Source organism: Salvelinus sp. IW2-2015, linkage group LG4p (assembly GCF_002910315.2).
Source record: "Salvelinus sp. IW2-2015 linkage group LG4p, ASM291031v2, whole genome shotgun sequence".
Taxonomy (NCBI): domain Eukaryota; kingdom Metazoa; phylum Chordata; class Actinopteri; order Salmoniformes; family Salmonidae; genus Salvelinus; species Salvelinus sp. IW2-2015.
Genome location: NC_036841.1, coordinates 4,580,132 through 4,607,707, shown reverse-complemented (window position 1 = coordinate 4,607,707; position 27,576 = coordinate 4,580,132). Strand labels below are relative to the sequence as shown.

The 27,576-nt window shown below is 42.8% G+C and overlaps 1 protein-coding gene across 1 annotated transcript; it reads left to right on the top strand.

Moving 5' to 3' along the window:
- Positions 1-63: 63 nt before the first annotated feature.
- LOC111956780 (geminin coiled-coil domain-containing protein 1) lies at positions 64-27,576 on the top strand. The gene is made up of 7 exons (XM_070436720.1): positions 64-88; positions 233-339; positions 15,420-15,594; positions 25,093-25,224; positions 25,362-25,393; positions 25,757-25,873; positions 26,605-27,576. The coding sequence occupies exons 1-7, from the start codon at positions 64-66 to the stop codon at positions 27,499-27,501; spliced, it is 1,485 nt and encodes a 494-aa protein (XP_070292821.1). The 3' UTR covers positions 27,502-27,576.

Sequence of the window (27,576 nt, the reverse complement as noted above, 5' to 3'; positions counted from 1 at the left end):
CCACAAACCAGTCACAATGGGCGGCCTAAGCGGCACGCTGCAATTTACCGCTATCTAGTGTACATGCACCGTTACATGGGAGCGGACAGTACACACTATAACATAATGTTCTGAATAATGGCTAAGTCTACCTCGCTCTTTAATTGACTAAATCGCTTAGGAGTAACAAACACAAGTCCAACATCTATCATAAAGTGCTAAACTACCTGTTCACTACTCTCCTGCTCTCCAGGGATGTGCACCTCAACCCTGGGCCTAACATCACCGAGCCAGCGATACTCACCGGAGTGGAAAGCAGTGGATGGCCAGGTCCTCAAATCATCGCCGCCGCGGAAGTGGGTGAGTGTTATGGTCCCATGATTTCTCAAGAGTCACTCGGCTCCAAGATTAAATTTAACGCTCTAAACATATCCAAGTCACCATAAGCGATCTCTGATTCTGGTATGCAAGCTGTTAGTTCCCCGCTTCCAGTGCAAGCGCAATGGATAGTTAATTGCACTACCGAACTGCCCCTAATCAAAACTAAACAAAACAGCCTAAAAACAGCCATCAGAAAACACTGAAAAATTTTCAACGTGGCAATTACTGTCACACCCTGACCATAGAGAGCTTTTTATTCTCTATGTTGGTTAGGTCGGGGTGTGACTAGGGTGGGTCATCTAGGTGATTTATATTTCTATGTTGGCCTGGTATGGTTCCCAATCAGAGGAGGCTGTTTATCGTTGTCTCTGATTGGGGATCATATTTAGGCAGCCATTTCCCCTTTGTGGGATCTTGACTATGTATAGTTGCCTGTGAGCACTATAGCAGCTTCACGTTTCGTTTTGCATTTATTGTTTTCTTTGAGTTTCACTTCATAATAAAGAGGATGGAACCATACCACGCTGTATCTTGGTCCACTTATTATAACTATCGTGACAATTACGCTCGAGTCATCTGGGACCCACGAGCTAACCCCAAGGGATTACTAGGGGGGGCACTTGAACATTCGTAGTGTCGTTCCAAAAAGTRATCAAATTCAACATCTTCTCAGACTCCAACCTTGACTTCCTCTGCCTTTCAGAGACATGGCTCCATAAAAACTCTACATCTGCTACATTGATTGTGCCTGGCTACAATGTTTTCAGGAGAGTCAGGATTGAAGGAAGAGGAGGGGGTCTGAAGATTTACATTAAAAAACATATCCGATGTATGATAATGAACTAGAATGTATTGGCCTAAACGTTAAACTGTCTCCCCAAATGTATTTTACCCTTATTGGAATGTACAGACCACCTTCCACCAAACGTTTTTTTTTTTATATGATTAACAACATGCTTATGGAATGTGATTTTGGGAAAGAGGTAATCTTAAATGGGAGATGTTAAGATGAATTATGAAGACAAGTCTTGTAGGAAAACTCTCCAACGGATCACTAATACTTTTGACCTTACACAGCTAGTTGAAGGGCCAACCAGCGTGACCTGTTGTTCTAAAACACAGATTGATCTGGTGTTCAGTAATAAACCAGAGGGAGTGACTAAATCATTCAATATGGTTACTGGGCTGTCTGATCATAATCTGACACAGATAACCAGAAAGCTTTCCAAGAACAGGTTTAACCTCTCTACTGTTAGAAAGCCTGATCAGCTCAGAATACGTAAGAGTGAATGAAATTATTTTGAAAACGTAATTAAGGGAATTAACTGTAATGATCTCTTGTCCTATACAAATGTGGAAGCAGATAGCCAGGTTTTCTATCCACAATCCAGACTACAATAAATGTCTTCCTAAAGAAAATGAAATCCAAACATGGCCAAAAGAGCACTCTTCCTTGGCCGGCTAAATGGAGAAATCTGGAAACTGATGAAAGAACGAGATCATGCTCTAAAAACAGCCTTAAAGTCCAAATTAGAGCATGACAGACATAGGTTTACCATGTTAATAAATAAGGTGATGAAAGAAATCAGACAGGCCAATGCAAACTTTTTATCAACATAATTGTTGAAGCAAAGGGATATTCTAAAATGATCTGTGAGAATCTAAAAAGGTTAACAGGCAAAGACCATAGTAACACTGCACAAAGACAATAAATAAATGTGAATGACAGTCTAACACAGGATGCAGCCTTCAATTACACTTTGTTGACTGTCAAGGTACTGACACAGAATCCCTCCACTGGTTTCTTGGGCTCAGCGCCAGTGAACAACACTCAACCTGTCTTTATCATAAGGGAGGTTTCTGAGTCAGAGGTGAACAGCTCACTAAAGAACTCTAAAGTCAAAGATGTGTTTGGGGTGCACTCTACCTTTCTTAAAAATACATARTCACTCATTGGCCCAATTACTAAGGTCACCAACACATCTATTGGTCTGGGGGTGTTTCCAAGGGTGTGGAAGTCGACCATAATAACCCCGTCTTTAAATCAGTTGACCCTGCTGACGTAAGTAACTACAGGCCCATTAGTATACTACCTGTGGTGTCGGGGGTTGCTGACAAGTGTGTAGCAGAGCAACTGATTGCCCACCTCAACAACAGCCCCTTCACATTACACTCCATGCAGTTTGGCTTCAGAGCAAATCACTCCACAGAAACGGCCAACTGCTTTCTTCTGGAAAATGTGAAATCCAAGATGGACAAAGGGGGCGATGTTGGGGCTGTGTTTCTGGACCTAAGGAAGGCTTTTGATACTGTTAACCATGAGGTTCTCATCACAAAACKGTCTTAAGTTCAACTTTTCCCCAGATGCCTTGAGTAGATGAAATCATACTTTTAAGGCAGACTGTCGAGCTGTTGCCCACTCTCAGCTCTGGTGTGGGCGTGCCCCAAGGGTCAGTACTGGGGCCACTCCTGTTCAGCCTGTACATTCATGATCTGCTTTCTCTCTGTACTTTGTCTGAAATTCAAATGTATGCAGATGATACAGTGATACATAGTGCATTATGTATTCAGACCCCTTGGCCTTATCAAAATTTTTATATGTTACAGACTTAATCGAAAATGGATTCATCTACATACAATACCCCATAATGACAAAGCAAAAACAGGTTTTTAGAAATGGTTGCAAATTAATAATWWAAAAAAAACTGAAATATCACATTTACATAAGTATTCAGACCCTTTACTCAGTACTTTGTTGAAACACCTTTGGCAGCGATTACAGCCTCGAGTCTTCTTGGGTATGATGCTACAAGCTCGGCACACCTGTATTTGGGGAGTTTCTCACATTCTTTTCTGCATATCCTCTCAATCTCTGTCCGATTGGATGGGGAGCGTCGCTGCATAGCTATTTTCAGGTCTAGGCAGAGATGTTAGATTGGATTAAAGTCCGGGCTTTGGAGGGCTACTCAAGGACATTCAGAGGCTTGTCCAGAAGCCACTCCTGCATTGTCTTGGCTGTGTGCCTCGGGTCATTGTCCTGTTGGAAGGTGAACCTTCGCCCCAGTCTGAGGTCCTGAGCGCTCTGGAGCAGGTTTTCATCAAGGATCTCTCTGTACTTTGCTCCGTTCATCTTTCCCTCAACCCTGACTAGTCTCCCAGTCCCTGCTGCTGAAAAACATCCCCACAGCATGATGTTGCCACCACCATGCTTCACCGTAGGGATGGTGCCAGGTTTCCTCCAGACGTGACGCTTGTCATTCAGGTCAAAGAGTTGAATCTTGGTTTCATCAGACCAGAGAATCTTGTTTCTCATGGATGAGAGTCCTTTAGGTGCCTTTTGGCAAACTACAAACGTCTGTTCATGTGCCTTTTACTGAGAGTGCTTCCGACTGGCCACTGGTGGAGTGCTGCAGAGATGGTTATCTCTGGAAGGTTCTCCCATCTCCACAGAGGAACTCGGAGCTCTGTCAGAGTGACCATCGGGTTCTTGGTCACCTCCCTGAGCAAGGCCCTTCTCCCCCGATTGTTCAGTTTGGCCAGGCGGCCAGCTCTTGGAGAGTATTGGTGGTTACAAACTTCTTCCAATTAAGAAATGATGAGGCCACTGTGTTCTTGGGACCTTCAATGCTGCTGAAATGTTTGGTACCCTTTCCAGATCTGTGCCCCGACACAATCCTGTCTCTGAGCTCTACGGACAATTCCTTAGACCTCATGGCTGGGTTCTGCTCTGACATGCACTGTCAACTGTGGGACCTATATACACGGGGGGGGAAAAGTATTTAGTCAGCCACCAATTGTGCAAGTTCTCCCACTTAAAAAGATGAGAGAGGCCTGTAATTTTCATCATAGGTACACTTCAACTATGACAGACAAAATGAGAACATCACTGCTCTAGAGGAGATCTGCATGGAGGAATAGGCCAAAATACCAGCAACAGTGTGTGAAAACCTTGTGAAGACTACAGAAAACGTTTGACCTCTGTCATTGCCAACAAGGGTATATAACAAAGTATTGAGATTAAACTTTTGTTATTGACCAAATACTTATTTTCCACCATAATTTGCAAATAAATTCATTAAAAATCCTACAATGTGATTTTCTGGATTTTCTTCTCTCATTTTGTCTGTCATAGTTGAAGTGTACCTATGATGAAAATTACAGGTCTTACAGAATTACAGAACTTGCACAATTGGTGGCTGACTAAATACTTTTTTGCCCCACTGTATATATATATAGATGTGTGCCTTTCCAAATCATGTCCAATCAATTGAATTTACCACAGGTGGACTCCAATCAAGTTGTAGAAACATCTCAAGGTTGATTAATGGAAACAGAATGCACCTGAGCTCAATTTCAAGTCTCATAGCAAAGGGTCTGAATACTTATGTAAATAAGGGATATCTGTTTTTTATTTGTAATACATTTGCAAAAAATTCGGAACCTGTTTTTGCTTTGTCGTTATGGGGTATTGTGTGTAGATTGATGAGGTAAAAAATGTATTTAATCCATTTTAGAATAAGGCTGTAACGTAACAAAATGTGGAAAAAGTCAAGGGGTCTGAATACTTTCCGAATGCACTGTATGTGTATGCAAAGAGCAGACAAGCTGCACAAAAACTCACTACTGTAATGGTTCATGTTACAAAGTGGCTCAGTGACTCATGTTTGCATCTCAATGTGAGAAAAACTGTCTGCAAGTATGCTCTCTGTGAGAGCTTCCCATGTCTTGCACCACCTATCACACCTTCACATAAAACATAAAGACATGGCTAAAGGACAATCAGACTTGTGAACATAATCCCTAGCTGTGTATTGTCACTTTCCATGTTATCTGTTGTCTGTAGCTTGTGAGGTGTTGAAACACTGTGTTGCCTTTATKWATTTTGTTTTGTTGCTTTTTGTGCTATTGCTCTGTCTGCGTGCTACGTGTTGCTTGTCCTATGTTGCTCCGCATGTGCTCACTGCTCATTGTTTGTCTGTATTGTTGTTGTAATTGTTTTTAATAACATGCCCAGGGACTGAGGTTGAAAATTAGCCGGATGGCTAAAACCGTCACTTTTACTAAAACGTGGATTAATGGAATTTAAAAATGAAAATAAACTCAAACTAATTGTGGAGTTACTACAATGTTGTTGATCCATCCTCAGTTTTCACCCATCACAGCCATTGAACTCTGTAGCTGTTTTAAAATCACCAATGGCCTCATGGTGACATCCCTGAGCAGTTGTCTTCCTGTCCTACAGCTCAGTTCAGAACAATGACTGTCTGTGATTTGTCTGGGTAGTTTAATACATCATCCACAGCATAATTATTAACTTGACCATGCTTAAAGTGATATTCAATGTCTGATTTGTTATTGTTACCCATCTACCAATTACTGCCTTTCTTTATGAGGCATTTGAAAAGCTCCCTGGGCTTTGTTGTTGGATCTGTGCTTTAAATKTAATACTTGAYTGAGGGACCTTACAGATGTTGTATGTATGGGGKACAAAACAGAGGTTAGTCCTAAACCCCTATTGTTTCACACGGAGTGAGTCCATGGAGCTTATTACGTGATTTGTTAGCCACGTTTTACTTCTGAACTAATTTAGGGTTGCCTAAAGAAAGGGGGTGAATACTTATGAAACAGCAATTGTTTAATTTCATTTKTATTAATTTGTATACATTTGTTTTCACTTTGACATTTAGTATTTTGTGTAGCTCAATGACAACAAAAAAATCACAATTAAATCCATTTCAAAACCACTGTCACGTTCTGACCTTAGTTCCTTTGTTTTGTCTTTTGTTTTAGTTGGTCAGGGCGTGAGTTGGGTGGGTAATCTATGTTTTCTATTTCTGTGTTGGTTTTCTGTGTTTGGCCTGATATGGTTCTCAATCAGAGGCAGCTGTCAATCGTTGTCCCTGATTGGGAACCATATTTAGGTAGCCTGTTTTCTGTTGGGTTTTGTGGGTGGTTGTCTTCAGTCTTTGTGTGTCTGCACCAGATAGAACTGTTTCGGTTTTCACTTTTCTTGTTTTTGTATTTGAAGTGTTCAGTTTTGGATTTATTAAATTAAGATGAACACTAACCACGCTGCGCTTTGGTCCTCTCCTTCCACCGACGAAAGCCGTTACAACCACTTTGTAACGCAACAAAATGTGGAAAAAATCCAAAGGGGTGAATACTTATAATACCCACTATATGTGGCCTCACGTACAGACATTTCTGAAGGCCTGGTTGCTCCAGCTCTACACTGGGTGTTATTCGAAGTAGGGTTGTTTTCCTAAAAGCCAGATAAGGTACCCTGTATTCATAGGCCTAGCAGCTTTATGTGTTTGTAGCTTTTGTCTGGATTMTGGAATGAATCAATTCTTTACTGGCGAATGAGAACAGGCTAGTTGAGCAAAGCAATAGTAGGCCTAATGTTACAAACATTCATGCAAAGAGACAGAGAACTAGATATGGGATGGTAGTATGATGAGGCCAATTCTGTGGAATTTCTATGTTTATTATTTTGTTCGGATAATCTGTTCCCATTTGTGTCGTGAGTCTTGTAGTGGGTTTGGTAGAAAGCCTGAACCCTCTTATGATTATCAAAGTTAGTCAATTATCTACTCGGGCTATGAAGTTAATGTACAAAATCTCCCTGGGAGGCTATTGGACAATAGGCCTAACTATGTTTTGTTATGCATTATGGCTATATTTTTACTAGCATTGGAAAATGTATCAATTGAAGCTCAAATTAAGTTGAGTGTTTGAAAGAACCCAGAACTGGTTCACACTCACAAGTTTCGGAATCAGAATGTCCGAAAACCTACAAACCACTACAAGGGCTTATAACAGTAGTGTTACATGAATTCCTGTTCGCCTATCTCTCTGTCCACTACCACTTCAAAGCCTGTGGTTGTAAGTAAAAAGAAAGTAGGCCTAACAGGCTTAGTGTATTTGCATGTAACCCCAGACAACCTCTATCTCCTTCCCTTCTTATATTATGTAAAGATCTTACCTGTGAAAGCTGGGGGCTTTGCCCGGGGCTTGTATCAGGTCAGGTTATGGGCCCCGAGGTTACCGAAGAACAGAGGATGGTGTGTCATTATCACGCTGTGTGTGTACATGTCACGATCGTCATGGGAAGAAGTGGACCAAAGCGCAGCGTGGTACGTGTTCATTCTATTTATTTATTAACTGAACTGAACAACAAAACAAAATACGAACGTGACGTTCTGCAGGGCAAAATAACAACCTGTGCAAAATTAAGAACCCACAAATGAAAGAGGGAAAAAGGACTGCCTAAGTATGATTCCCAATCAGAGACAATGATAGACAGCTGCCTCTGATTGGGAACCAGACTCGGCCAAAAACAAAGAAATAGAAAACATAGAAAGAAAGAAACTAGAATGCCCACCCCAGTCACACCCTGGCCTAAGGGTGTGACAGTACAGTGCTGTAAAAAGGTTTGACCCCTTTCTAATTTTCTCTACTTTTTCATATTTTTGATACTGAATGTTATCAGATCTTCAACCATCTAATATTAGATAAAGGRAACCTGAGTTTACAAATAACAAAAAAATGGATACTTATTTATTTAAGTTATGCAACACCCAAATCCCATGTGGAAATAGTAGTTGCCCCCTTAAACTTAATAGCTGGTTGTTCCACCTTTAGCTGCAATGACTGCAACCAAATGCTTCTTGTAGTTTTTGATCGGTCTATTACATCTCTGTGGAGGAATTTTGGCCCACTCTTCCATGCAGAACTGCTTTAAATCAGCGACATTTGTGGGTTTTCAAGCATGAACTGCCCATCTCAAGTCCTGCCGTTACATGTGAATTGGGATTAGGTCTGGACTTTGACTAGGTCATTACAAAACATTAAATTAGWTGCTTTTTAGACATGTTCATGTACAGTCGTGGCCAAAGATTTTGAGAATGACACAAATATTAATTATCACAAAGTCTGCTGCTCAGTTTATATGAATGGAAATGAGAAGTGATCAGATAAATTGCAATTAATTGCAAAGTCTCTTTGCTGCAAATGAACTGAATCCCCAAAAACATTTCCACTGCATTTCAGCCCTGCCACAAAAGGACTAGCTGACATCATGCCAGCGATTCTCTCGTTAACACAGGGTGAGTGTTGAGAGGACAAGACTGGAGATAACTCTGTCATCCTGATTGAGTTCGAATAACAGACTGGAAGCTTCAAAAGGAGGGTGGTGCTTGGAATCATTGTTCTTCTCTCTCAACCATGGTTACCTGCAAGGAAACAGTGCCGTCATCATTGCTTTGCACAAAAAAGGTTCACAGGCAAGGATATTGCTGCCAGTTGATTGCACCTAAATCAACCATTTATCGTATCATCAGAACTTCAAGGAGAGCGGTTAATTGTTGTGAAGAAGGCTTCAGGGCACCCAAGAAAGTCCATCAAGCGCCAGGACCGTCTCCTAAAGTTGATTCAGCTGCGGATCGGGCACCACCAGTACGGAGCTTGCTCAGGAATGGCAGCAGGCAGGTGTGAGTGCATCTGCACGCACAGTGAGGCGAAGACTTTTGGAGGATGGCCTGGTGTCAAGAAGGGCAGCAAAGAAGCCACTTCTCTCCAGGAAAAACATCAGGGACAGACTGATATTCTGCAAAAGGTACAGGGATTGGACTGCTGAGGACTGGGGTAAAGTCATTTTCTCTGATGAATCCCTTCCGATTGTTTGGGCATCTGGAAAAAAAGCTTGTCCGGAGAAGACAAGGTGAGCGCTCCCATCAGTCCTGTGTCTGCCAACAGTAAAGCATCATGACCATTCATGTGTGGGGTTGCTTCTCAGCCAAGGGAGTGGGCTCACTCACAATTTTGCCTAAGAACACAGCCATGAATGAAGATGGTACCAACACATCCTCCGAGAGCAACTTCTCCAACCATCCAGGAACAGTTTGGTGACGAACAATGCCTTTTCCAGCATGATTGAGCACCTTGCCATAAGGCAAAAGTGATAACTAAGTGGCTCGGGGAACAAAACATCGATATTTTGGTCCATGGCCAGGAAACTCCCCCAGATCTTAATCCCATTGAGAACTTGTGTCCAATTCTCAAGAGGCGGGTGGACAAACAAAAACCCACAAATTCTGACAAACTCCAAGCCATTTGATTATGCAAGAATGGGCTGCCATCAGTGAGGATGTGGCCCAGAAGTTAATTGACAGCATGCCAGGGCGCATTGCAGAGGTCTTGAAAAAGAAGGATCAACACTGCAAATATTGACTCTTTGCATCAACTTCATGTAATTGTCAATAAAAGCCTTTGACACTTATGAAATGCTTGTAATTATACTTCAGTATTCCATAGTAACATCTGACAAAAATATCTAAAGACACTGAAGCAGCACACTTTGTGGAAATTAATATGTGTCATTCTCAAAACTTTTGGCCACGTCTGTAGACTTGATTGTGTGTTTTGGATCATTGTCTTGCTGCATGACCCTGCTGTGCTTCAGCTTCAGCTCACAGACGGATGGCCTGACATTCTCCTGTAGAATTCTCTGATACAGAGCAGAATTCATGGTTACTTCTAAGGCAAGTCGTCCAGGTACTGAGGCAGCAAAGCATCTCCAAACCATCACATTACCATCATGCTTGACCATTGGTATGAGGCTCTTTCGCAAGGCATAATGGGACCCAAGTCATCCAAAAAGTTGWCTCAAGTTTGCCAAAAAGCACCTGGATGATCAACAAGACTCTTGGAAGAATTCTCTATGGAAAGAACATGATTCAAAAGTATAACTTTTTGGATGACATGGGTCACATTATGCCTGGCAAAAACCAAACACTGCATTCCACAGTAAGAACYTCATACCAACGGTCAAGTGGTGGCAGTGTGATGGTTTGCGGATGTTTTGCTGCCAAAGGACCTGGATGACTTGCCTTAATATAAGGAAGGGGGGAAATCCTTTTTCACGGCCTGGTTGAGTTCTGACGGGACCTCTAGCCTTTGTTTGGAGGAYGTTTGCTTTTAGATATGATCTAATATGCCAGGTTGTCATAAGCACATCACATACTGTAGCTGCTGGGTGAAGGGTTAAACAAGAACTTCAGACTACATGTACATTTGAGTCATTTAGCAGACACTCTCATCCAGAGCAACTTACAGTTAGTACATGCATCTAATGTTACATGAGACAACCACATATCACAATCATAGTAAGTACATTTTTTCTCATAAATTAGTTATCAGCAAAGGCGACTATTATTAGGAGCATAACAGTCAGTCACGCACTGCACAGCAGACCTATTTTATTATGTCAAGTTTTTATTGTTACATAGACTGGATAGGTGCAGTGAAATSTGTTGTTTTACAGGGTCAGCCATAGTAGGATGATGCTCCCAGAGCAAATGTTTTTCTTTTCGGCTCAGTTATTGGAACCACCGACCAACGCGCTAACCGCTAGGCCAGTGGTTCTCTAACCTCTCCTCGGGGATCCCCAGCCGTTTCACAGTTCTGTTGTAGCCCTGAAATAACTAACTAACCTGATTCACCTRGTCAAGGGCTTGATGATTAGTTGACGATTTGAATTGGGTGGGCTAACTGTGGAATAACTTATATAATATACTAGCCTAAACAAGATATACTGACAAAAGCATATATCACAGCATACTACAGGTCGTGGAGAGACCAACAACTTTTTGGAGGTGAGAATGACTGTGAGAAGGTCAGTGCTGGTGACTTTTTAAAAGGATATTCTTCTAAAATATAATTTCCCCCTCCAATRACATATTGGTCCATATTATCAGGAAGGTGTGCTATTTAGCAATAAGCRYCATCACCTGATGCAGCATAGTGTCTATAAATAAATAGGCTAAGGGGTTGCCCATCTGCATTTACCCAATTGGATTAACTATTAGCTAGATCAGAAACTATTAGCTAGACCATGAATTGTGTTGCTACATATAGTTAGCAACATATTGATGAGTTGAATGTCCCCCACAAAAAACATTCCACTGGCACTCAGCCAACTAAGTATCATGTACTGTGATTATAATATAGGCCTACCTGTTAYACCTGACCCTGGTTAGATTTAGCCCGTYTTTCATACGCATTCAACGGCATTGGTGAGCGCTAACACCCACAAAACATGACCATGCAGGTTCTAAAATTGTGTATTTTATTAATTTCTTGGATTTGAGAAATAAGTGTAGCCTACTAACACAATAAAGCTCTGTGATCTTCCTCTTTTAACAGTGGGCATCAAAACTGCTTTCAAAGGCGTGTTTTCCCAYGACTACATTAAGAACATTGTACAATGACTGGGCATGTATATTTCTCTCCGTGTGCGGCACTTGCAATTTCAATGAGCCTGACAGGCTGAACAATTGAATAGGTATACTATTCGTTCTACTGTGGGATTGTCTGACTTTGCTGTTACGTACTTGTGTTGTTGGCTGTGGAAAATTACATGTGGACAACCATTTTTWATTTGATAATTCAACTAACCAAAGGTACCGGGTGTCAGCTCCACCTGGCTCTCGTTTGGATCATAGGTGGGACCTGGACCAATTAAACCCCTGGTCGAGCCCCCCAAAGGGCGCAGGACCGTCCTTCATTTGAGGGGTGAAAAAATTATAAACAWTTATGTAGCGAACTTTATACTGTTCCATTGATCGAGTTCACATATTTAGCTAGAAATCATTCAGAAAATATACCACCAGCATCACTGCAATTAATACAATACACCCCTCCCCCCCTCTCCTGCTCTCTCACCTCATCTCTCATACAAGACCATGTTAATGTGTCACTCAAAGGTACCTTTCATTTAACTGCAAGTTGAGTGGAGGTGTGGGTATATGCATGTCTACCCATGACACACATTTGGTTAAATTAATTCCTCATGTCTCTTAACTATCTCTTCTTGGTTTAATCATTAACTCTGTGCCATCCAATAGACAGAGTCCTGCGCACAGGTGCGCTCTGAGGATTTTTATCTCACCATCATATCTCCTCCTTCGCAGAATTACTTGATGATGCGGCTATATACTCACACACCTTGTGAAATAGAATACGTATTGGTGTATGCTACTGCATTAAGTGACGTGCATAACTTAAATTGATTTATTCTGATTTAATGAAAGAGGCGGCACAGATGTGGATCACAATGACTCCAACGGCCCATTATAACACGTCACAAGTTTAACAGCTTTAGATCATCAAATTAGATTGCTTGGAGAAAAGGGGATATAGGGCTCAGGCGTCACTGCTACTGCAAAATTAAGATTAGTTGTAGCCTACATACTCACCGACCCCGCAGCAGCTCTCCTTACAGGATCGGAGCATTCCCGGAGCATCCCCACACAATCTACTGTATAACCCTACCGGATCCATGGTGAGTGTCCTGGTCACATCATTTGACACTTAAACATTTATGAATGTCTTGTTGTCCATTTTCCTAAAAAAATCGACTTTTTCTTGAGTTAAAGGTCCAATACAGCTGTATTTATCTCAATGTCAAATCATATCTGGGTAAAAATGAAGTACCTTACTGCGATTCGTTTTCAGTCTTTTCAAAAGTKCATTATCATCGTTTTCACAATTTCACAGTATTATTCTGTGGAAGTATACAGTACCGGTCAAAGGTTTGGACACACCTACTCATTCCAGGGTTTTTCTTTATTTGTACTAATTTCTACATTGTAGAATAATAGTGAAGACATCAACACTATGAAATAACACATATGGAATCATGTAGTAACCAAAAAAGTGTTAAACAAATCAAAATATATTTTATATTTGTGATTCTTCAAAGTAGCCACCTTTTGCATTGATGACAGCTTTGTACACTCCAGGCACATGTGTAATTTCATAGTTTTGATGTCTTCACTATTATTATACAATATAGAAAATAGTAAAATKTAAAGAAAACCTTTGAATGAGTAGGTGTGTCCAAACTTTTGACTGGTACTGTATATAAAACACATGCAAATCACATTTTTGACTGCACTGGGCCTTTAATGTTCATCAGCACATTGTGATTGTGTTCCCCGGCAATTTAGTGCAATTCCAGACTTGCATGTGACTAGTTTTATTTAAAAAAAGATGTACTGTGCATTCGGAAAGTATTCAGACCCCTTCCCTTTTTTCCAGATTTTGTTACGTTACAGCCTTATTCTAAAATTGATTAAATTAATGTTTTCCGTCAACAATCTACACACAATACTCCATAATGACAAAGCGAAAACAGGTTTTTAGAAATGTTTGCACATTCTTATTTACATAAGTATTCAGACACTTTGCAATGACTCAAAATTGAGCTCAGGTGCATCCTGTTTCCATTGGTCATCCTTGAGATGTTTCTACAACTCGATTGTTGTCCACCTGTGGTAAATTCAATTGATTCGACATGATTTGGAAAGGGACACACCTGTCTATATAGGGTCCCACAGTTGACAGTGCATGTCAGAGCAAAAACCAAGCCATGGGGTCTAAGGAATTGTMTGTAGAGCTCTGAGACAGGATTGTGTCGAGGGACAAATCTGGTGAAGGGTACCAAAAAATGTCTGCAGCATTAAAGGTCTCCAAAAACACAGTGGCCTCCATCATTGTTCAATGGAAGAAATTTGGAATCTATGGTCACTCTGACAGAGCTCCAGAGTTCCTCTGTGGAGATGGGAGAACCTTCCAGAAGGACACCCATCTCTGCAGTACTCCACCAACCAGGCATTCATGGTGGTGGCCAGAGGGAAGCCACTCTTCAGTAAAAGGCACATCACAGCCTGCTTGGAGTTTGCCAAAAGGCACCTAAAGGACTTTCTGACCATGAGAAAGAAGATTCTCTGGTCTGATGAAACCATGATTGGCCTGAATGCCAAGCGTCACGTCTGGAGGAAACCTGGCACCATCCCTACGGTGAAGTTATGGTGGTGGCAGCATCATGCTATGGGGATGTTTTTCAGCGGCAGGGACTGGGGGACCAGTCAGGATCGAGGGAAAGATGAACGGAGCAAAGCACAGAGAGATCCTTGATGAAAACCTGCTCCAGAGCGCTCAGGACTTCAGACTGGGGCGAAGGTTCACCTTCCAACAGGACAACGACCCTAAGCACACAGCCAAGACAACGCAGGAGTGGCTTCGGGACAAGTCTCTGAATGTMCTTGAGTGGCCCAGCCAGAGCCCGGACTTGAACCCGATCAAACATCTCTTGTGAGACCTGAAAATAGCTGTGCAGCGATGCTCCCCATCCGACCTGAAAGACCTTGATAGGATCTGCAGAGAAAAAATGGGAGGAACCCCCCAAATACAGGTGTGCCTGTAGCGTCATACCTAAAAAGACTCAAAGCTGTAATCATTGCCAAAAGGTGCTTCAACAAAGTACTGAGAAAAGGGTCTGAATACTTATGTATATGTAATATAAACCTGTTTTTACTTTGTTATTATGGGGTATTGTCTGTAGATTGATGAGGAGAGAATATTTMAAAAAATATTTTAGAATAAGGCTGTAACATAACAAAATGTGGAAAAAGTCAAGGGGTCTGAACACTTTCCGAATGCACTGTATTTAAGTTTGATTCAAAGTTTTATAAAACATAGCGTGGCCTACACTGTTGACTGAAGTGCTGAAATTTTGTGAACGTGCCAAGGGAAAGTCGGACGAAACAGGTACATGATGCTGATCGCTACAACTGTCGAGGAACCTTCTACGCATTTCATATTACGACATGGGAAATTGCAGATMGCTTGAGGCAATCTACTTATTTAGTTATATTTTAAACACATCTGGTTGTTGAATTTATTCGATCTAACTGGAATTCACATCAAATAAGGATGTTGCATCTAAGGTTCCTTGGAGCCAATTTGTGATAGTTCCATACAAGAGAGACAGACAGATCACAATTCATTACATCTATCTGCATTAGGTGATCAATTATTGTCACAATTGATGATCATGAACATGTTATAATATACAATGATATACTTCCAATATGACATGTCTGATAGTTCGACTGAACAAATATGGTCTACTTTAGGCTATCTACTATAAGGCCTTTAATTGATAAGCTATGACTTTATTGATGAGCTATCCCTCGTGCATGTTTCTTTTACAGCGCACTGCCCAGACTTGCCAAGATCTGAGCTTCGTAGGGGGCCAACTCTACGACTGCCCTTACCCCGCCCCAACGTCAGCAGACAGTGTTGATGTTTCCACGGTGACTCTGGCCTCCTTTTGGGCCGCTGGTTCCCCAGACAACACAGCCTGCCAGAAGGAGCCGACACAGCGGGGTAAGTTGTTTGAAATTAATTTTTACTTAGCAGCGATATGCTATGTTCAGCGTGAGACTCCGTTGGGCTAGCACGTTTATCACTGGAATTATCCGCATTTGGATGTCACAGAATATGATTGATCCTGTCCAAAGTCTTCTGACTGTTTCCTTTCTTTCTTTCTTTCTTTTCTTTATACTGTACACATGATTTACTCATGTAGGCCTATCTATCTCTTGCTGACTAAACTCAACTCCAAAATGTGCATCACATCCACGGAGTTGAGTCCAGACTAAAGTTTGTGAAGTGAATCTCTGACTACTTCGAGTCGCTGTGCAATCGATACTTCTAAAATTGTAAATTCTTAAACCCTTACCGTGTACCTATGTTCATCCGCTGTAGCTGAGTGAGTTTCTTTCTTTGCTGAAATCCATCTTTTTAGTAAATCGTTAATCAAATACAACCACCGACTGTTTGCTCGTCGAGATTCAATTGGCACATGCGCATTCGCACTTAGTTGCCATTTAGAGCAACAGCAGCAGTGGTTGTATTTGATTAACGTTTTATTAAAAAGTATGGATTTCAGCTAACAGAAAGGCATGCAGCTACAGAGGACACACAGCGACTCTAAGTAGTTGGAGGTTAACTCCACAAACTCTAGTATCCACTCAACTCCATGGATGTAATGTACATCATGCGATTGAGTTTAGTCAGCAAATCTATCAAAAGCCTTTACTGCAATTTGCTGTTATTGATATTATATTTTTGATATTTAGGGTCATGTCTCTGTCTCCTCTCCCACCTAGAACTCCTCTCCCGCTTGGTCTGTGGGACCTCTCCACCTGAACCCAACTGGAATGACCACCTGTTGCCACATTTGCAGAGAAACAAGCAGGTATTTACACACAACAAACTGGAGGGGTTCTTTCATCAGAATCTCATGTGCTACATCAGAATCTCATGTGCTACCTGCCGTTGGGTCCTTGCAAGGCACTCAAGCCCCTTACCAGGCACTTAACCCTGTTATAGTGCATTCGGAAAGTATTCAGACCCCTTGACTTTTTCTACATTTTGTTACATTACAGCCTTATTCTAAAATTGATTAAATTGTATTTTTTTCCTCATCAATCTAAATACAATACCCCATAATGACAAAGTAAAAACAGTTTTTCAGAAAACTGAATATTACATTTACATACGTATTCAGACCCTTTACTCAATACTTTGTTGAAGCACCTTTGGCAGTTATTACAGCCTTGAGTCTTCTTGGGTATGACGCTACAAGCTTGGTACACCTGTATTTGGGGAGTTTCTCCCATTATTCTCTGCAGATCCTCTCAAGCTCTGTCAGGTTGAAAGGGGAGCGTTGCTGCATAGCTATTTGCAGCACTCTCCAGAGATGTTCGTTCAGGTTCAAGTCCAGGCTCTGGCTGGGCCACTCAAGGACATTCAGAGTCTTGTCCCAAAGCCACTCCTGCGTTGTCTTGGCTGTGTATTTAGGGTCGTTGTCCTGTTGGAAGGTTCTCTGGAGCAGGCTTTCATCAAGGATCTATCTCTCTGTGCTTTGCTCCATTCATATTGCCCTCAATCCTGAATAGTCTCCCAGTCCTTGCCGCTGAAAAACATCCCACAGCATGATGCTGCCACCACCATGCTTCACCGTAGGGATGGTGCCAGTTTTCCTCCAGACGTGACGCTTGTCATTCAGGCCAAAGAGTTCAATCATGGTTTTATTAGACCAGAGAATCTTGTTTCTCATGGTCTGAGAGACCTTTAGGTTCCTTTTGGCAAACTACAAGCAGGCTGTCATATGACTTTTACTGAGGAGTGGCTTCCGTCTGGCCACTCTACCATAACGGCCTGATTGGTGGAGTGTTGCAGAGATGGTTGTCCTTCTGGAAGGTTCTCCCATCACCACAGAGGAACTCTGAAGCTATGTCAGAGTGACCATCTGGTTCTTTGTCACCTCCCTGACCAAGGACCTTCTTCCCCGTATGTTCAGTTTGGCCAGGCGGCCAGGTCTACAGTCATGGCCAAAAGTTTTGAGAATGACACAAATATTAATTTTCACAAAGTCTGCTCCCTCAGTTTGTATGATGGCAATTTGCATATACTCCAGAATGTTATAAAAAGTGATCAGATGAATTGCAATTAATTGCAAAGTCCCTCTTTGCCATGCAAATGAACTGAATCCCCCCCAAAACATTTCCACTGCATTTCAGCCCTGCCACAAAAGGACTAGCTGACATCATGTCAGTGATTCCCTCGTTAACACATGTGTGATTGTTGATGAGGACAAGACTGGAGATAACTCTGTCATCCTGATTGAGTTCGAATAACAGACTGGAAGCTTCAAAAGGAGGGTGGTGCTTGGAATCATTGTTCTTCCTCTGTCAACCATGGTTACCTGCAAGGAAACACGTGCCGTCAGCATTGCTTTGCACAAAAAGGACTTCACAGGCAAGGATATTGCTGCCAGTAAGAACTTCAAGGAGAGCGGTTACATTGTTGTGAAGAAGGCTTCAGGGCGCCCAAGAAAGTCCATCAAGCACCAGGACCGTCTCCTTAAGTTGATTCAGCTGCGGGATCGGGGCACCACCAGTACAGAGCTTGCTCAGGAATGGCAGCAGGCAGGTGTGAGTGCATCGGCACGCAAAGTGAGGCGAAGAATTTTGGAGGATGGCCTTGTGTCAAGAAGGGCAGCAAAGAAGCCACTTCTCTCCAGGAAAAACATCAGGGACAGACTGATATTCTGCAAAAGTTACAGGCATTGGACTGCTGAGGACTGGGGTAAAGTCATTTTCTCTGATGAATCTCCTTTCCGATTGTTTGGGGCATCTAGAAAAAAGCCTGTCCAGAGAAGACAAGGTGAGCGCTACCATCAGTCCTGTGTCATGCCAACAGTAAAGCATCCTGAGACCATTCATGTGTGGGGTTGCTTCTCAGCCAAGGGCTCACTCACAATTTTACCTAAGAACACAGCCACGAATAAAGAATGGTACCAACACATCCCTCCGGAAGAAGCAACTTCTCCCAACCATCCAGGAACAGTTTGGTGACGAACAATGCATTTTCCAGCATGATGGAGCACCTTGCCATAAGGCAAATGTGATAACTAAGTGGCTCGGGGGAACAAAACATCGATATTTTGGGTCCATGGCCAGGAAACTCCCCAGATCTTAATCCATTGAGAACTTGTGGTCAATTTTTTTTTTCAAGTTTTCAAGTTTATTTTTATTTATATAGCCCTTCGTATATCAGCTAATATCTCGAAGTGCTGTACAGACACCCAGCCTAAAACCCCAAACAGCAAGCAATGCAGGTGTAGAAGCAATTCTCAAGAGGCGGGTGGACAAACAAAAACCCACAAATTCTGACAAACTCCAAGCATTGATTATGCAAGAATGGGCTGCCATCAGTCAGGATGTGGCCCAGAAGTTAATTGACAGCATGCCAGGGCGGATTGCAGAGGTCTTGAAAAAGAAGGATCAACACTTCAAATATTGACTCTGCATCAACTTCATGTAATTGTCAATAAAAGCCTTTGACACTTATGAAATGCTTGTAATTATACTTCAGTATTCCATAGTACATCTGACAAAAATATCTAAAGACACTGAAGCAGCATACTTTGTGTAAATTAATATTTGTGTCATTCTCAAAACGTTTGGCCACGACTGTAGGAAGAGTCTTGGTGGTTCCAAACTTCTTCCATTTAAGAATGATTAAGGCCACAGTGTTCTTGGGGACATTCAATGCTGCAGAAATTCCAACATCCGGCGCCGGAAAGAGATGGCCGCCTCGCTTCGCGTTCCTTGGAAAATATGCAGTATTTTGCTTTTTTATGTGTTATTTCTTACATCGGTACCCCAGGTAATCTTAGGTTTCATTACATACAGTCGGGAGGAACTACTGAATATACGATTAACGTCAACTCATATCTTTTCCTACCAGGAATATGACTTTCCCGAAACGGATCCAGTGTTTTGCCTTCCACCCAATACAATGGATCTGATCCCAGCCGCGACCCTGTGCGACGCCGTAAAAGGGGAAAACGAGGCGGTCTCGTGGTCAGGCTTCGGAGACGGGCACATCGCGCTCCACTCCCTAGCATACTACTCGCCAATGTCCAGTCTCTTGACAATAAGGTTGATGAAATCCGAGCACGGGTAGCATTCCAGAGAGACATCAGGGATTGCAACGTGCTCTGCTTCACGGAAACATGGCTAACTCAAGAGACGCTAACGGAGTCGGTGCAGCCAGCTGGTTTCTTCATGCATCGCGCCGACAGAAACAAACATCTTTCTGGTAAAGAAGAGGGGCGGGGGGTATGCCTTATGATTAACGAGACGTGGTGTGATCATCATAACAACACACAGGAACTCAAGTCATTCTGTTCACCTGATCTAGCATCCTCACAATCAAATGTCGACCGCATTATCTACCAAGGGAATTCTCTTCAATCATAATCACACGCGTATATATTCCCCCAAGCAGACACATCGGATGGCCCTGAACGAACTTTATCTGACTCTTTGTAAACTGGAAACCACACACCCTGAGGCTGCATTCATCGTAGCTGGGGATTTTAAAAAGGCTAATCTAAAAACAAAACTCCCTAAATTCTATCAGCATATCGATTGTGCTACCAGGGCTGGGAAAACCCTAGATCATTGTTTACTAATTTCCGCGACGCATATAAGGCCCCCCCCGCCCCCCCTTTCGGAAAAGCTGACCACGACTCCATTTTGTTGATTCCAGCCTACAAACAGAAACTAAAAACAACAAGCTCCCGCGCTCAGGTCTGTTCAACGCTGGTCCGACCAATCTGAATCCACGCTTCAAGACTGCTTCGATCACGGATTGGAATATGTTCCGCATTGCGCCAACAACAATATTGACGAATATGCTGATTCGGTGAGCGAGTTCATTAGGAAGTGAATTGACGATGTCGTACCCACAGCAACGATTAAAACATTCCCAAACCAGAAACCGTGGATTGACGGCAGCATTCGCGTGAAACTGAAAGCACGAACCACTGCTTTTAACCAGGGCAAGGTGACCGGAAGCATGACCGAATACAAACAGTGTAGCTATTCTCTCCGCAAGGCAATCAAACAGGCTAAGTCCCAGTACAGAGACAAAATCGAGTCGCAATTCAACAGCTCAGACACAAGAGGTATGTGGCAGGGCTACAGTCAATCACGGATTAACAAAAAGAAAACCAGCCCCGTCGCGGACCAGGATGTCTTGCTCCCAGACAGGCTAAACAACTTTTTTGCCCGCTTTGAGGACAATACAGTGCCACTGACACGGCCCCCTACCAAAACCTGCGGGCTCTCCTTCACTGCAGCCGAGGTGAGTAAAACATTTAAACGTGTTAACCCTCGCAAGGCTGCAGGCCCAGACGGCATTCCCAGCCGCGTCCTCAGAGCATGCGCAGACCAGCTGGCTGGTGTGTTTACGGACATATTCAATCAATCCTTATCCCAGTCTGCTGTTCCCACATGCTTCAAGAGGGCACCATTGTTCTGTTCCCAAGAAAGCTAAGGTAACTGAGCTAAACGACTACCGCCCCGTAGCACTCACTTCCGTCATCATGAAGTGCTTTGAGAGACTAGTCAAGGACCATATCACCTCCACCCTACCGGACACCCTAGACCAGGGGTGTCAAACTCAAATACCCAGTGGCCAAAATGTAAAACCTGAACAAAGTCGCGGGCCAACATTGAACAAATTAACCTTTTAATATGGACCCAAACAAGTTTTGCTTTAACATTGAATATGGAACAAGCATCGCTTATTACCATACAATATATAATTTAATAGTGGAGACATCAATGAATTTCAAATGAAAAAACACATCAATGGCATTAATTTATTAAATAAATAAAATTTAAATAAAAATCGTATGCCTCTTTTCTATTTGCAGCCTTCTGATTTAAATACCAAAATAAACTTTTTTTTAGCTTTTTCCACTGGCTAATAATTTTCCAAATAAAATGATAATAAATCAATCAACCATTCAAGCCCATGCCTTGTAGCAAGAAAAAGTGCACAAAGAAAACGTTAATTATTGCACAATGATCTAATCTTTTTCACGAACTCTCCCTCATTAAAGGACCGGGCTGATTTTGCGATCTCTGCTGCCACTATATAACTAGCCTTTACAGCAGCCTCACTTTGTGATGTGGCTTTTTTGAACATATTCTGTTGTGAACCAAACTTCTTTTCATCTCCTCTACTTTCTGGCTCCTTTGAGTCATGTACAGTCCTTGTATTTTTCATGGTGTTTCGTTTCATAGTGTCGTTGTACTCCTTACTTACAGCCACGTTGACTCCACAAACAAGACAACAGTTTGTCTTTTACATATGTAAACAGACATTCTGCCTCCCACTTGTCCAGAAAGCTCCTGTTTTCTGCCTTTCTTTTCGCCATTTTTGGAAGGGATAGGCGCTGACAGTTGTAGCGTCTATGTTGCTATGACTAGAGAGGGCGTTTCTGGGTCCTGTCTGATTGGCGCGCGAAAACAACAGCAGAGCATTATGGGATTCGTAGTATTAGCGGTGAATGCGCTAGTAGTAATTTGGTATTGTCTCGCGGGCCAAATATAATTACCCCGCGGGCCAAATTTGGCCCGGCGGGCCAGAGTTTGACACCCATGCCCTAGACCCACTCCAATTTGCTTACCGACCCAATAGGTCCACAGACGACGCAATCGCAACCACACTGCACACTGCCCTAACCCATCTGGACAAGAGGAATACCCATGTGAGAATGCTGTTCATCGATTACAGCTCAGCATTTAACACCATAGTACCCTCCAAACTCGTCATCAAGCTCGAGACCCTGGGTCTCGACCCCGCCCTGTGCAACTGGGTCCTGGACTTCCTGACGGGCCGCCCCAGGTGGTGAGGGTAGGTAACAACATCTCCACCCCCGCTGATCCTCAACACTGGGGCCCACAAGGGTGCGTTCTGAGCCCTCTCCTGTACTCCCTGTTCACCCACGACTGCGTGGCCATGCACGCCTCCAACTCAATCATCAAGTTTGGCGGATGACACTACAGTGGTAGGCTTGATTACCAACAACGACGAGACGGCCTACAGGGAGGAGGTGAGGGCCCTCGGAGTGTGGTGTCAGGAAAATAACCTCACACTCAACGTCAACAAAACAAAGGAGATGATTGTGGACTTCAGGAAACAGCAGAGGGAAGCACCCCCCTATCCACATCGACGGGTCAGTAGTGGAGAAGGTGGAAAGTTTTAAGTTCCTCGGTGTACACATCACGGACAAATTGAATTGGTCCACCCACACAGACAGCGTTGTGAAGAAGGCGCAGCAGCGCCTCTTCAACCTCAGGAAATTCGGCTTGTCACCAAAAGCACTCACAAACTTCTACAGATGCACAATCGAGAGCATCCTGTCGGGCTGTATCACCGCCTGGTACGGCAACTGCTCCGCCCACAACCGTAAGGCTCTCCAGAGGGTAGTGAGGTCTGCAGAACGCACCACCGGGGGCAAACTACCTGCCCTCCAGGACACCTACACCACCCGATGTCACAGGAAGGCCATAAAGATCATCAAGGACAACAACCACCCAAGCCAACTGCCTGTTCACCCCGCTATCATCCAGAAGGCGAGGTCAGTACAGGTGCATCAAAGCAGGGACCGAGAGACTGAAAAACAGCTTCTATCTCAAGGCCATCAGACTGTTAAACAGCCACCACTAACATTTAGCGGCCGCTGCCAACATACTGACTCAACTCCAGCCACTTTAAAAATGGGAATTGATGGAAATTATGTAAAAATGTACCACTAGCCACTTTAAACAATGCCACTTAATATAATGTTTACATACCTACATTACCCATCTCATATGTATATACTGTACTCTATATCATCTACTGCATCTTGCCATCTTATGTAATACATGTACCACTAGCCACTTTAAACTATGCCACTTTATGTTTCACATACCCTACAGTACTCATCTCATATGTATATACCGTACTCTATACATCTACTGCATCTTGCCAATGCGTTTCTGTACCACCACTCATTCATATATCTTTATGTACATATTCTTTATCCCTTTACACTTGTGTGTGTGTATAAGGTAGTAGTTGTGGAATTGTTAGGTTAGATTACTTGTTGGTTATTACTGCATTGTCGGAACTAGAAGCACAAGCATTTCGCTACACTCGCATTAACATCTGCTAACCATGTGTATGTGACTAATAAAATTTGATTTGATTTGATTTGATTTGATTTGAAATGTTTTGGTACCCTTCCCCAGATCTGTGCCTCGACACAATCCTGTCTTGGAGCTCTACGGACAATTCCTTAGGCCTCTTTTATTTTTATTTCACCTTTATTTCCTTTAGTAGTGGTTTGGTTTTTGTTTGGTTTTTGCTCTGACATGCACTGTCAATTGTGAGACCTWATACAGATAGGTGTGTGTCTTTCCAAATCATTTTTAATCAATTGAATTTACCACAGGTGGACTCCAATCAAGTTGTAGAAACATCTCGATGATGATAAATGGAAACAGGACGCACCTGAGCTCAATTTCGAGTCTCATAGCAAAGTGTCTGAATACTTACGGTACTTGTCAAAAGTTTGGACACACCTACTCATTCCAGGGTTCTTCTTTATTTTTACTATTTTCTACATTGTAGAATAATAGTGAAACATCCAAAATAACACATATGGAATCATGTAGTAACCAAAAAAGTGTTTACTAAACAAATCAAAATATATTTGAGATTCTTCAAAGTAGCCACCCTTTGCCTTGATGACAGATTTGCACACTCTTGGCATTCTCTCAACCAGCTTCATGAGGTAGTCACCTGGAATGCATTTCAATTAATAGATGTGCCTTGTTAAATGTTATTTTGTGGAATTTCTTTCCTTCTTAATGCGTTTGAGCCAATCAGTTGAGTTGTGACAAGGTAGGGGTGGTATTCAGAAGATAGCCCTATTTGGTAAAAAGCCAACTCCATATTATGGCAAGAACAGCTCAAATAAGCAAAGAGAAACGACAGTCCATCATTACTTTAAGACATGAAGGTCAGTCAATATGGAACATTTGAAATACTTTGAAAGTTTCTTCAAGTGCAGTTGCAAAAACCATCAAGCTCTATGATCAAACTGGCTCTCATGAGGACTGCCACAGGAAAGGAAGACCCAGAGTTACCTCTGCTGCAGAGGATACGTATATTAGAGTTAACTGCACCTCAGATTGCAGCCCAAATAAATGCTTCACAGAGTTCAAGTAACAGACACATCTCAACATCAACTGTTCAGAGGAGACTGTGTGAATCAGGCCTTTCAGGGTTGAATCTGCAAAGAAACCACTACTAAAGGACCCAATAATAAGAAAGACTTGCTTTTGCCAAGAAACACGAGCAATGGACATTAAACCAGTGGAATATGTGCCTTTGGTCCTGGAGTCCAAATTGGAGATTTTTGGTTCCAACCGCTGTGTCTTTGTGAGATGTCGTGTTGGTGAACAGATGATATCTGCACGTGTATTTCCCACCGTGAAGCGCGGAGGAGGAAGTGTTATGGTGTGACGGTGCTTTGCTGTGTGACACTGTCCCGTGAGCACCTCTTCATTGTTGACGTTGAGACTGGTGTTTTTGCGGGTACTATTTAATGAAGCTGCCAGTTGAGGTCTTGTGAGGTGTCTGTTTCTCAAAACTAAGAATTCCGGCTCTCACAGACCTGTTAGTTTTCACACTCAAGTTTATGTGAGTGTGTGGAAGGTGTTCTTTTTATACAGGTAACGAGTTCAAACAGGTGCAGTTTAATAAGGTAATGAGTGGAGAACAGGGAGGGCTTCTTAAAGAAAAACAACAGGACTGTGAGAGCCGGAATTCTTACTGGTTTGGTGGTGATCAAATACTTATGTCATGCAATAAAATGCAACATGAATTACTTAAAAAATCATACAATGTGATTTTATGGATTTTTGTTTTAGATTCCGTCTCTCACAGTTGAAGTGTACCTATGATAAAAATGACAGACCTCTACATGCTTTGTAAGTAGGAAAACCTGCAAAATCGGCAGTGTATCAAATACTTGTTCTCCCCACTGTATATTCAAATGAGTAAATAAAATAATGAAGATATCATTTGTACTGTTGATATATACAAATTTTTCCTTCATTTTCCTAAGCTTCAAGACACATTGATACAAAGAGAGGAGGAATTGGCAAGACTGCAAGAGGAAAATAACAATCTAAAAGAATTCTTAAACTCCTCATGTGTGAAAGCCTTGGAAGAAAAAACGAAGGTAATTACTTCATGGATGAATTGGTTGATAAATTTCATCTGAGTTTCTCTAAAGTTTCAAATCTAAACATAGCATAGTAAATAAGGCTGCCCTTTGGAAAGCCTGCAACCAATGTTCCCTCTAAACTGCGTGCGTTCCCCTGGCGCGCAGCAGACCGCGCCGCTCCCCTTGGACTGCGGGGTAGAAGAAATACAGTATCAGATTGAACTTCACTCAACTTTTTAGATTTTTTCTTGTTAGTTAACACTGTCAACGTTTCCATTTACTGTGGTAATTGTGATCAAATCAACACAATATTAGTATTGACATGCTCTACACAGACCGGTGTGACATAACCAATCAGAACTGCAGTAGGCTTATTTAAGCAATAAGGCCCGAGGGGGTGTGGTATATGGCTAATATACCACAGCTAAGGACTGTTCCTATGCACAACGCAACGCGGAGTGCATGGACACAGCTCATAGCCGTGGTATATTGGCAATATACCACAAACCCGAGGGCCTTATTGCTTAAATAAGCCTACTGCAGTTCTGATTGGTTATGTCACAGCGGTCTGTCACAACATTCAAGTTTGTGCTCAGTAGACCTGAAATTTGGTCAGTGCCCAACATTTTTTAGGGAATATTGCCTGCAACATGATGGTGCATTTACTTCATATTCCCACTTTACAGAGGTGTAGTTTCTCTCAAACCGTCTCTTTCGCTCTTTCGCTTCTTCCTCCTTTTCCATAGAGCCTTCTCTCTGCTCAGAGTGGCGATGGGAGGAGGAACCGGAAGCGGAATTCTGAAATCCAGAATCTGCATGGTGTTGGAGAATTCCGGAACCTCAGTGCCAGTCAGCTGCTCCTTGGTTCTCAGGTGAAACGGACCTGCCGGAACTTGTCCCTGGAGTTCTGTTCTGAAGAGGAGCTAGCCTGCACCGATTCTGTGGACCTGTGGATCTTGCAGACCTTGGGCCTGAAGGACGAGGACACCATCGATACATCATCCACTGAATACAGCTTCAACTGCTCCATTAGCTCCCTCACCAAATGCAGCTCCGTCACAGACTCCTCTGGTGACTACTGCCAAACAACCGATCACAAAAATACTGCTTATGACTCACCTACTGATAGCCTGTGCAATGGTGCCAGTATAGGACTATCCAATGATTACTGCTTTAACACCAACAGTGACTACAGTCTCTCTACAGACTCCGGCTCTGACTTCACTGGAACTGTGCTGTCTGTCTTATACAGCCCTAGCATAGAAGTCCCCCCCAATTTCCATGTCACCCCTTATGAACCCCCACTGCCCCAATCGGTCAACACTCTCTCGCCACCTGATCCAATACAGTCATTCAGGCCCATCTTAGCCTCCTCACCCAACCTGTCTCAGGACAGGAGTCCCGGGCTGCACCACACTCCCAGCCTGCACTGCCGTAGTCTCTCCAGTCCCATAGGGGGTGACGTGATGACTACCCCATTGTCTACCCCACGTAGCCAGACAGAGCTGGCCTTCAGCATGTCCCTAAACCCTTCCAGCAGCGTCAGACTCAAGACACACAGTTTTCCCCAGGGACAGGCCTTCGTCCGCAAGAACACCCAGGGAGGCTGGAACTTTACCTGGGTCCCCAAACAAGGCCCGTGAGCCTCATTTATACCCTACGTACGTACAAACACAAGCTCTACAATTAGCTATGCAAAATTCAGACCCTAAGTAGTT

Excerpts from the sequence above, each read along its gene's own strand:
- LOC111956780 (XM_070436720.1), top strand. The coding sequence starts at position 64 with ATGCACCGTTACATGGGAGCGGACA. Across the intron at positions 340-15,419 it reads CATCGCCGCCGCGGAAGTGG|CGCACTGCCCAGACTTGCCA; the intron begins GTGAGTGTTATG and ends TTTCTTTTACAG. Across the intron at positions 15,595-25,092 it reads GAAGGAGCCGACACAGCGGG|ATGATATCTGCACGTGTATT; the intron begins GTAAGTTGTTTG and ends GTTGGTGAACAG.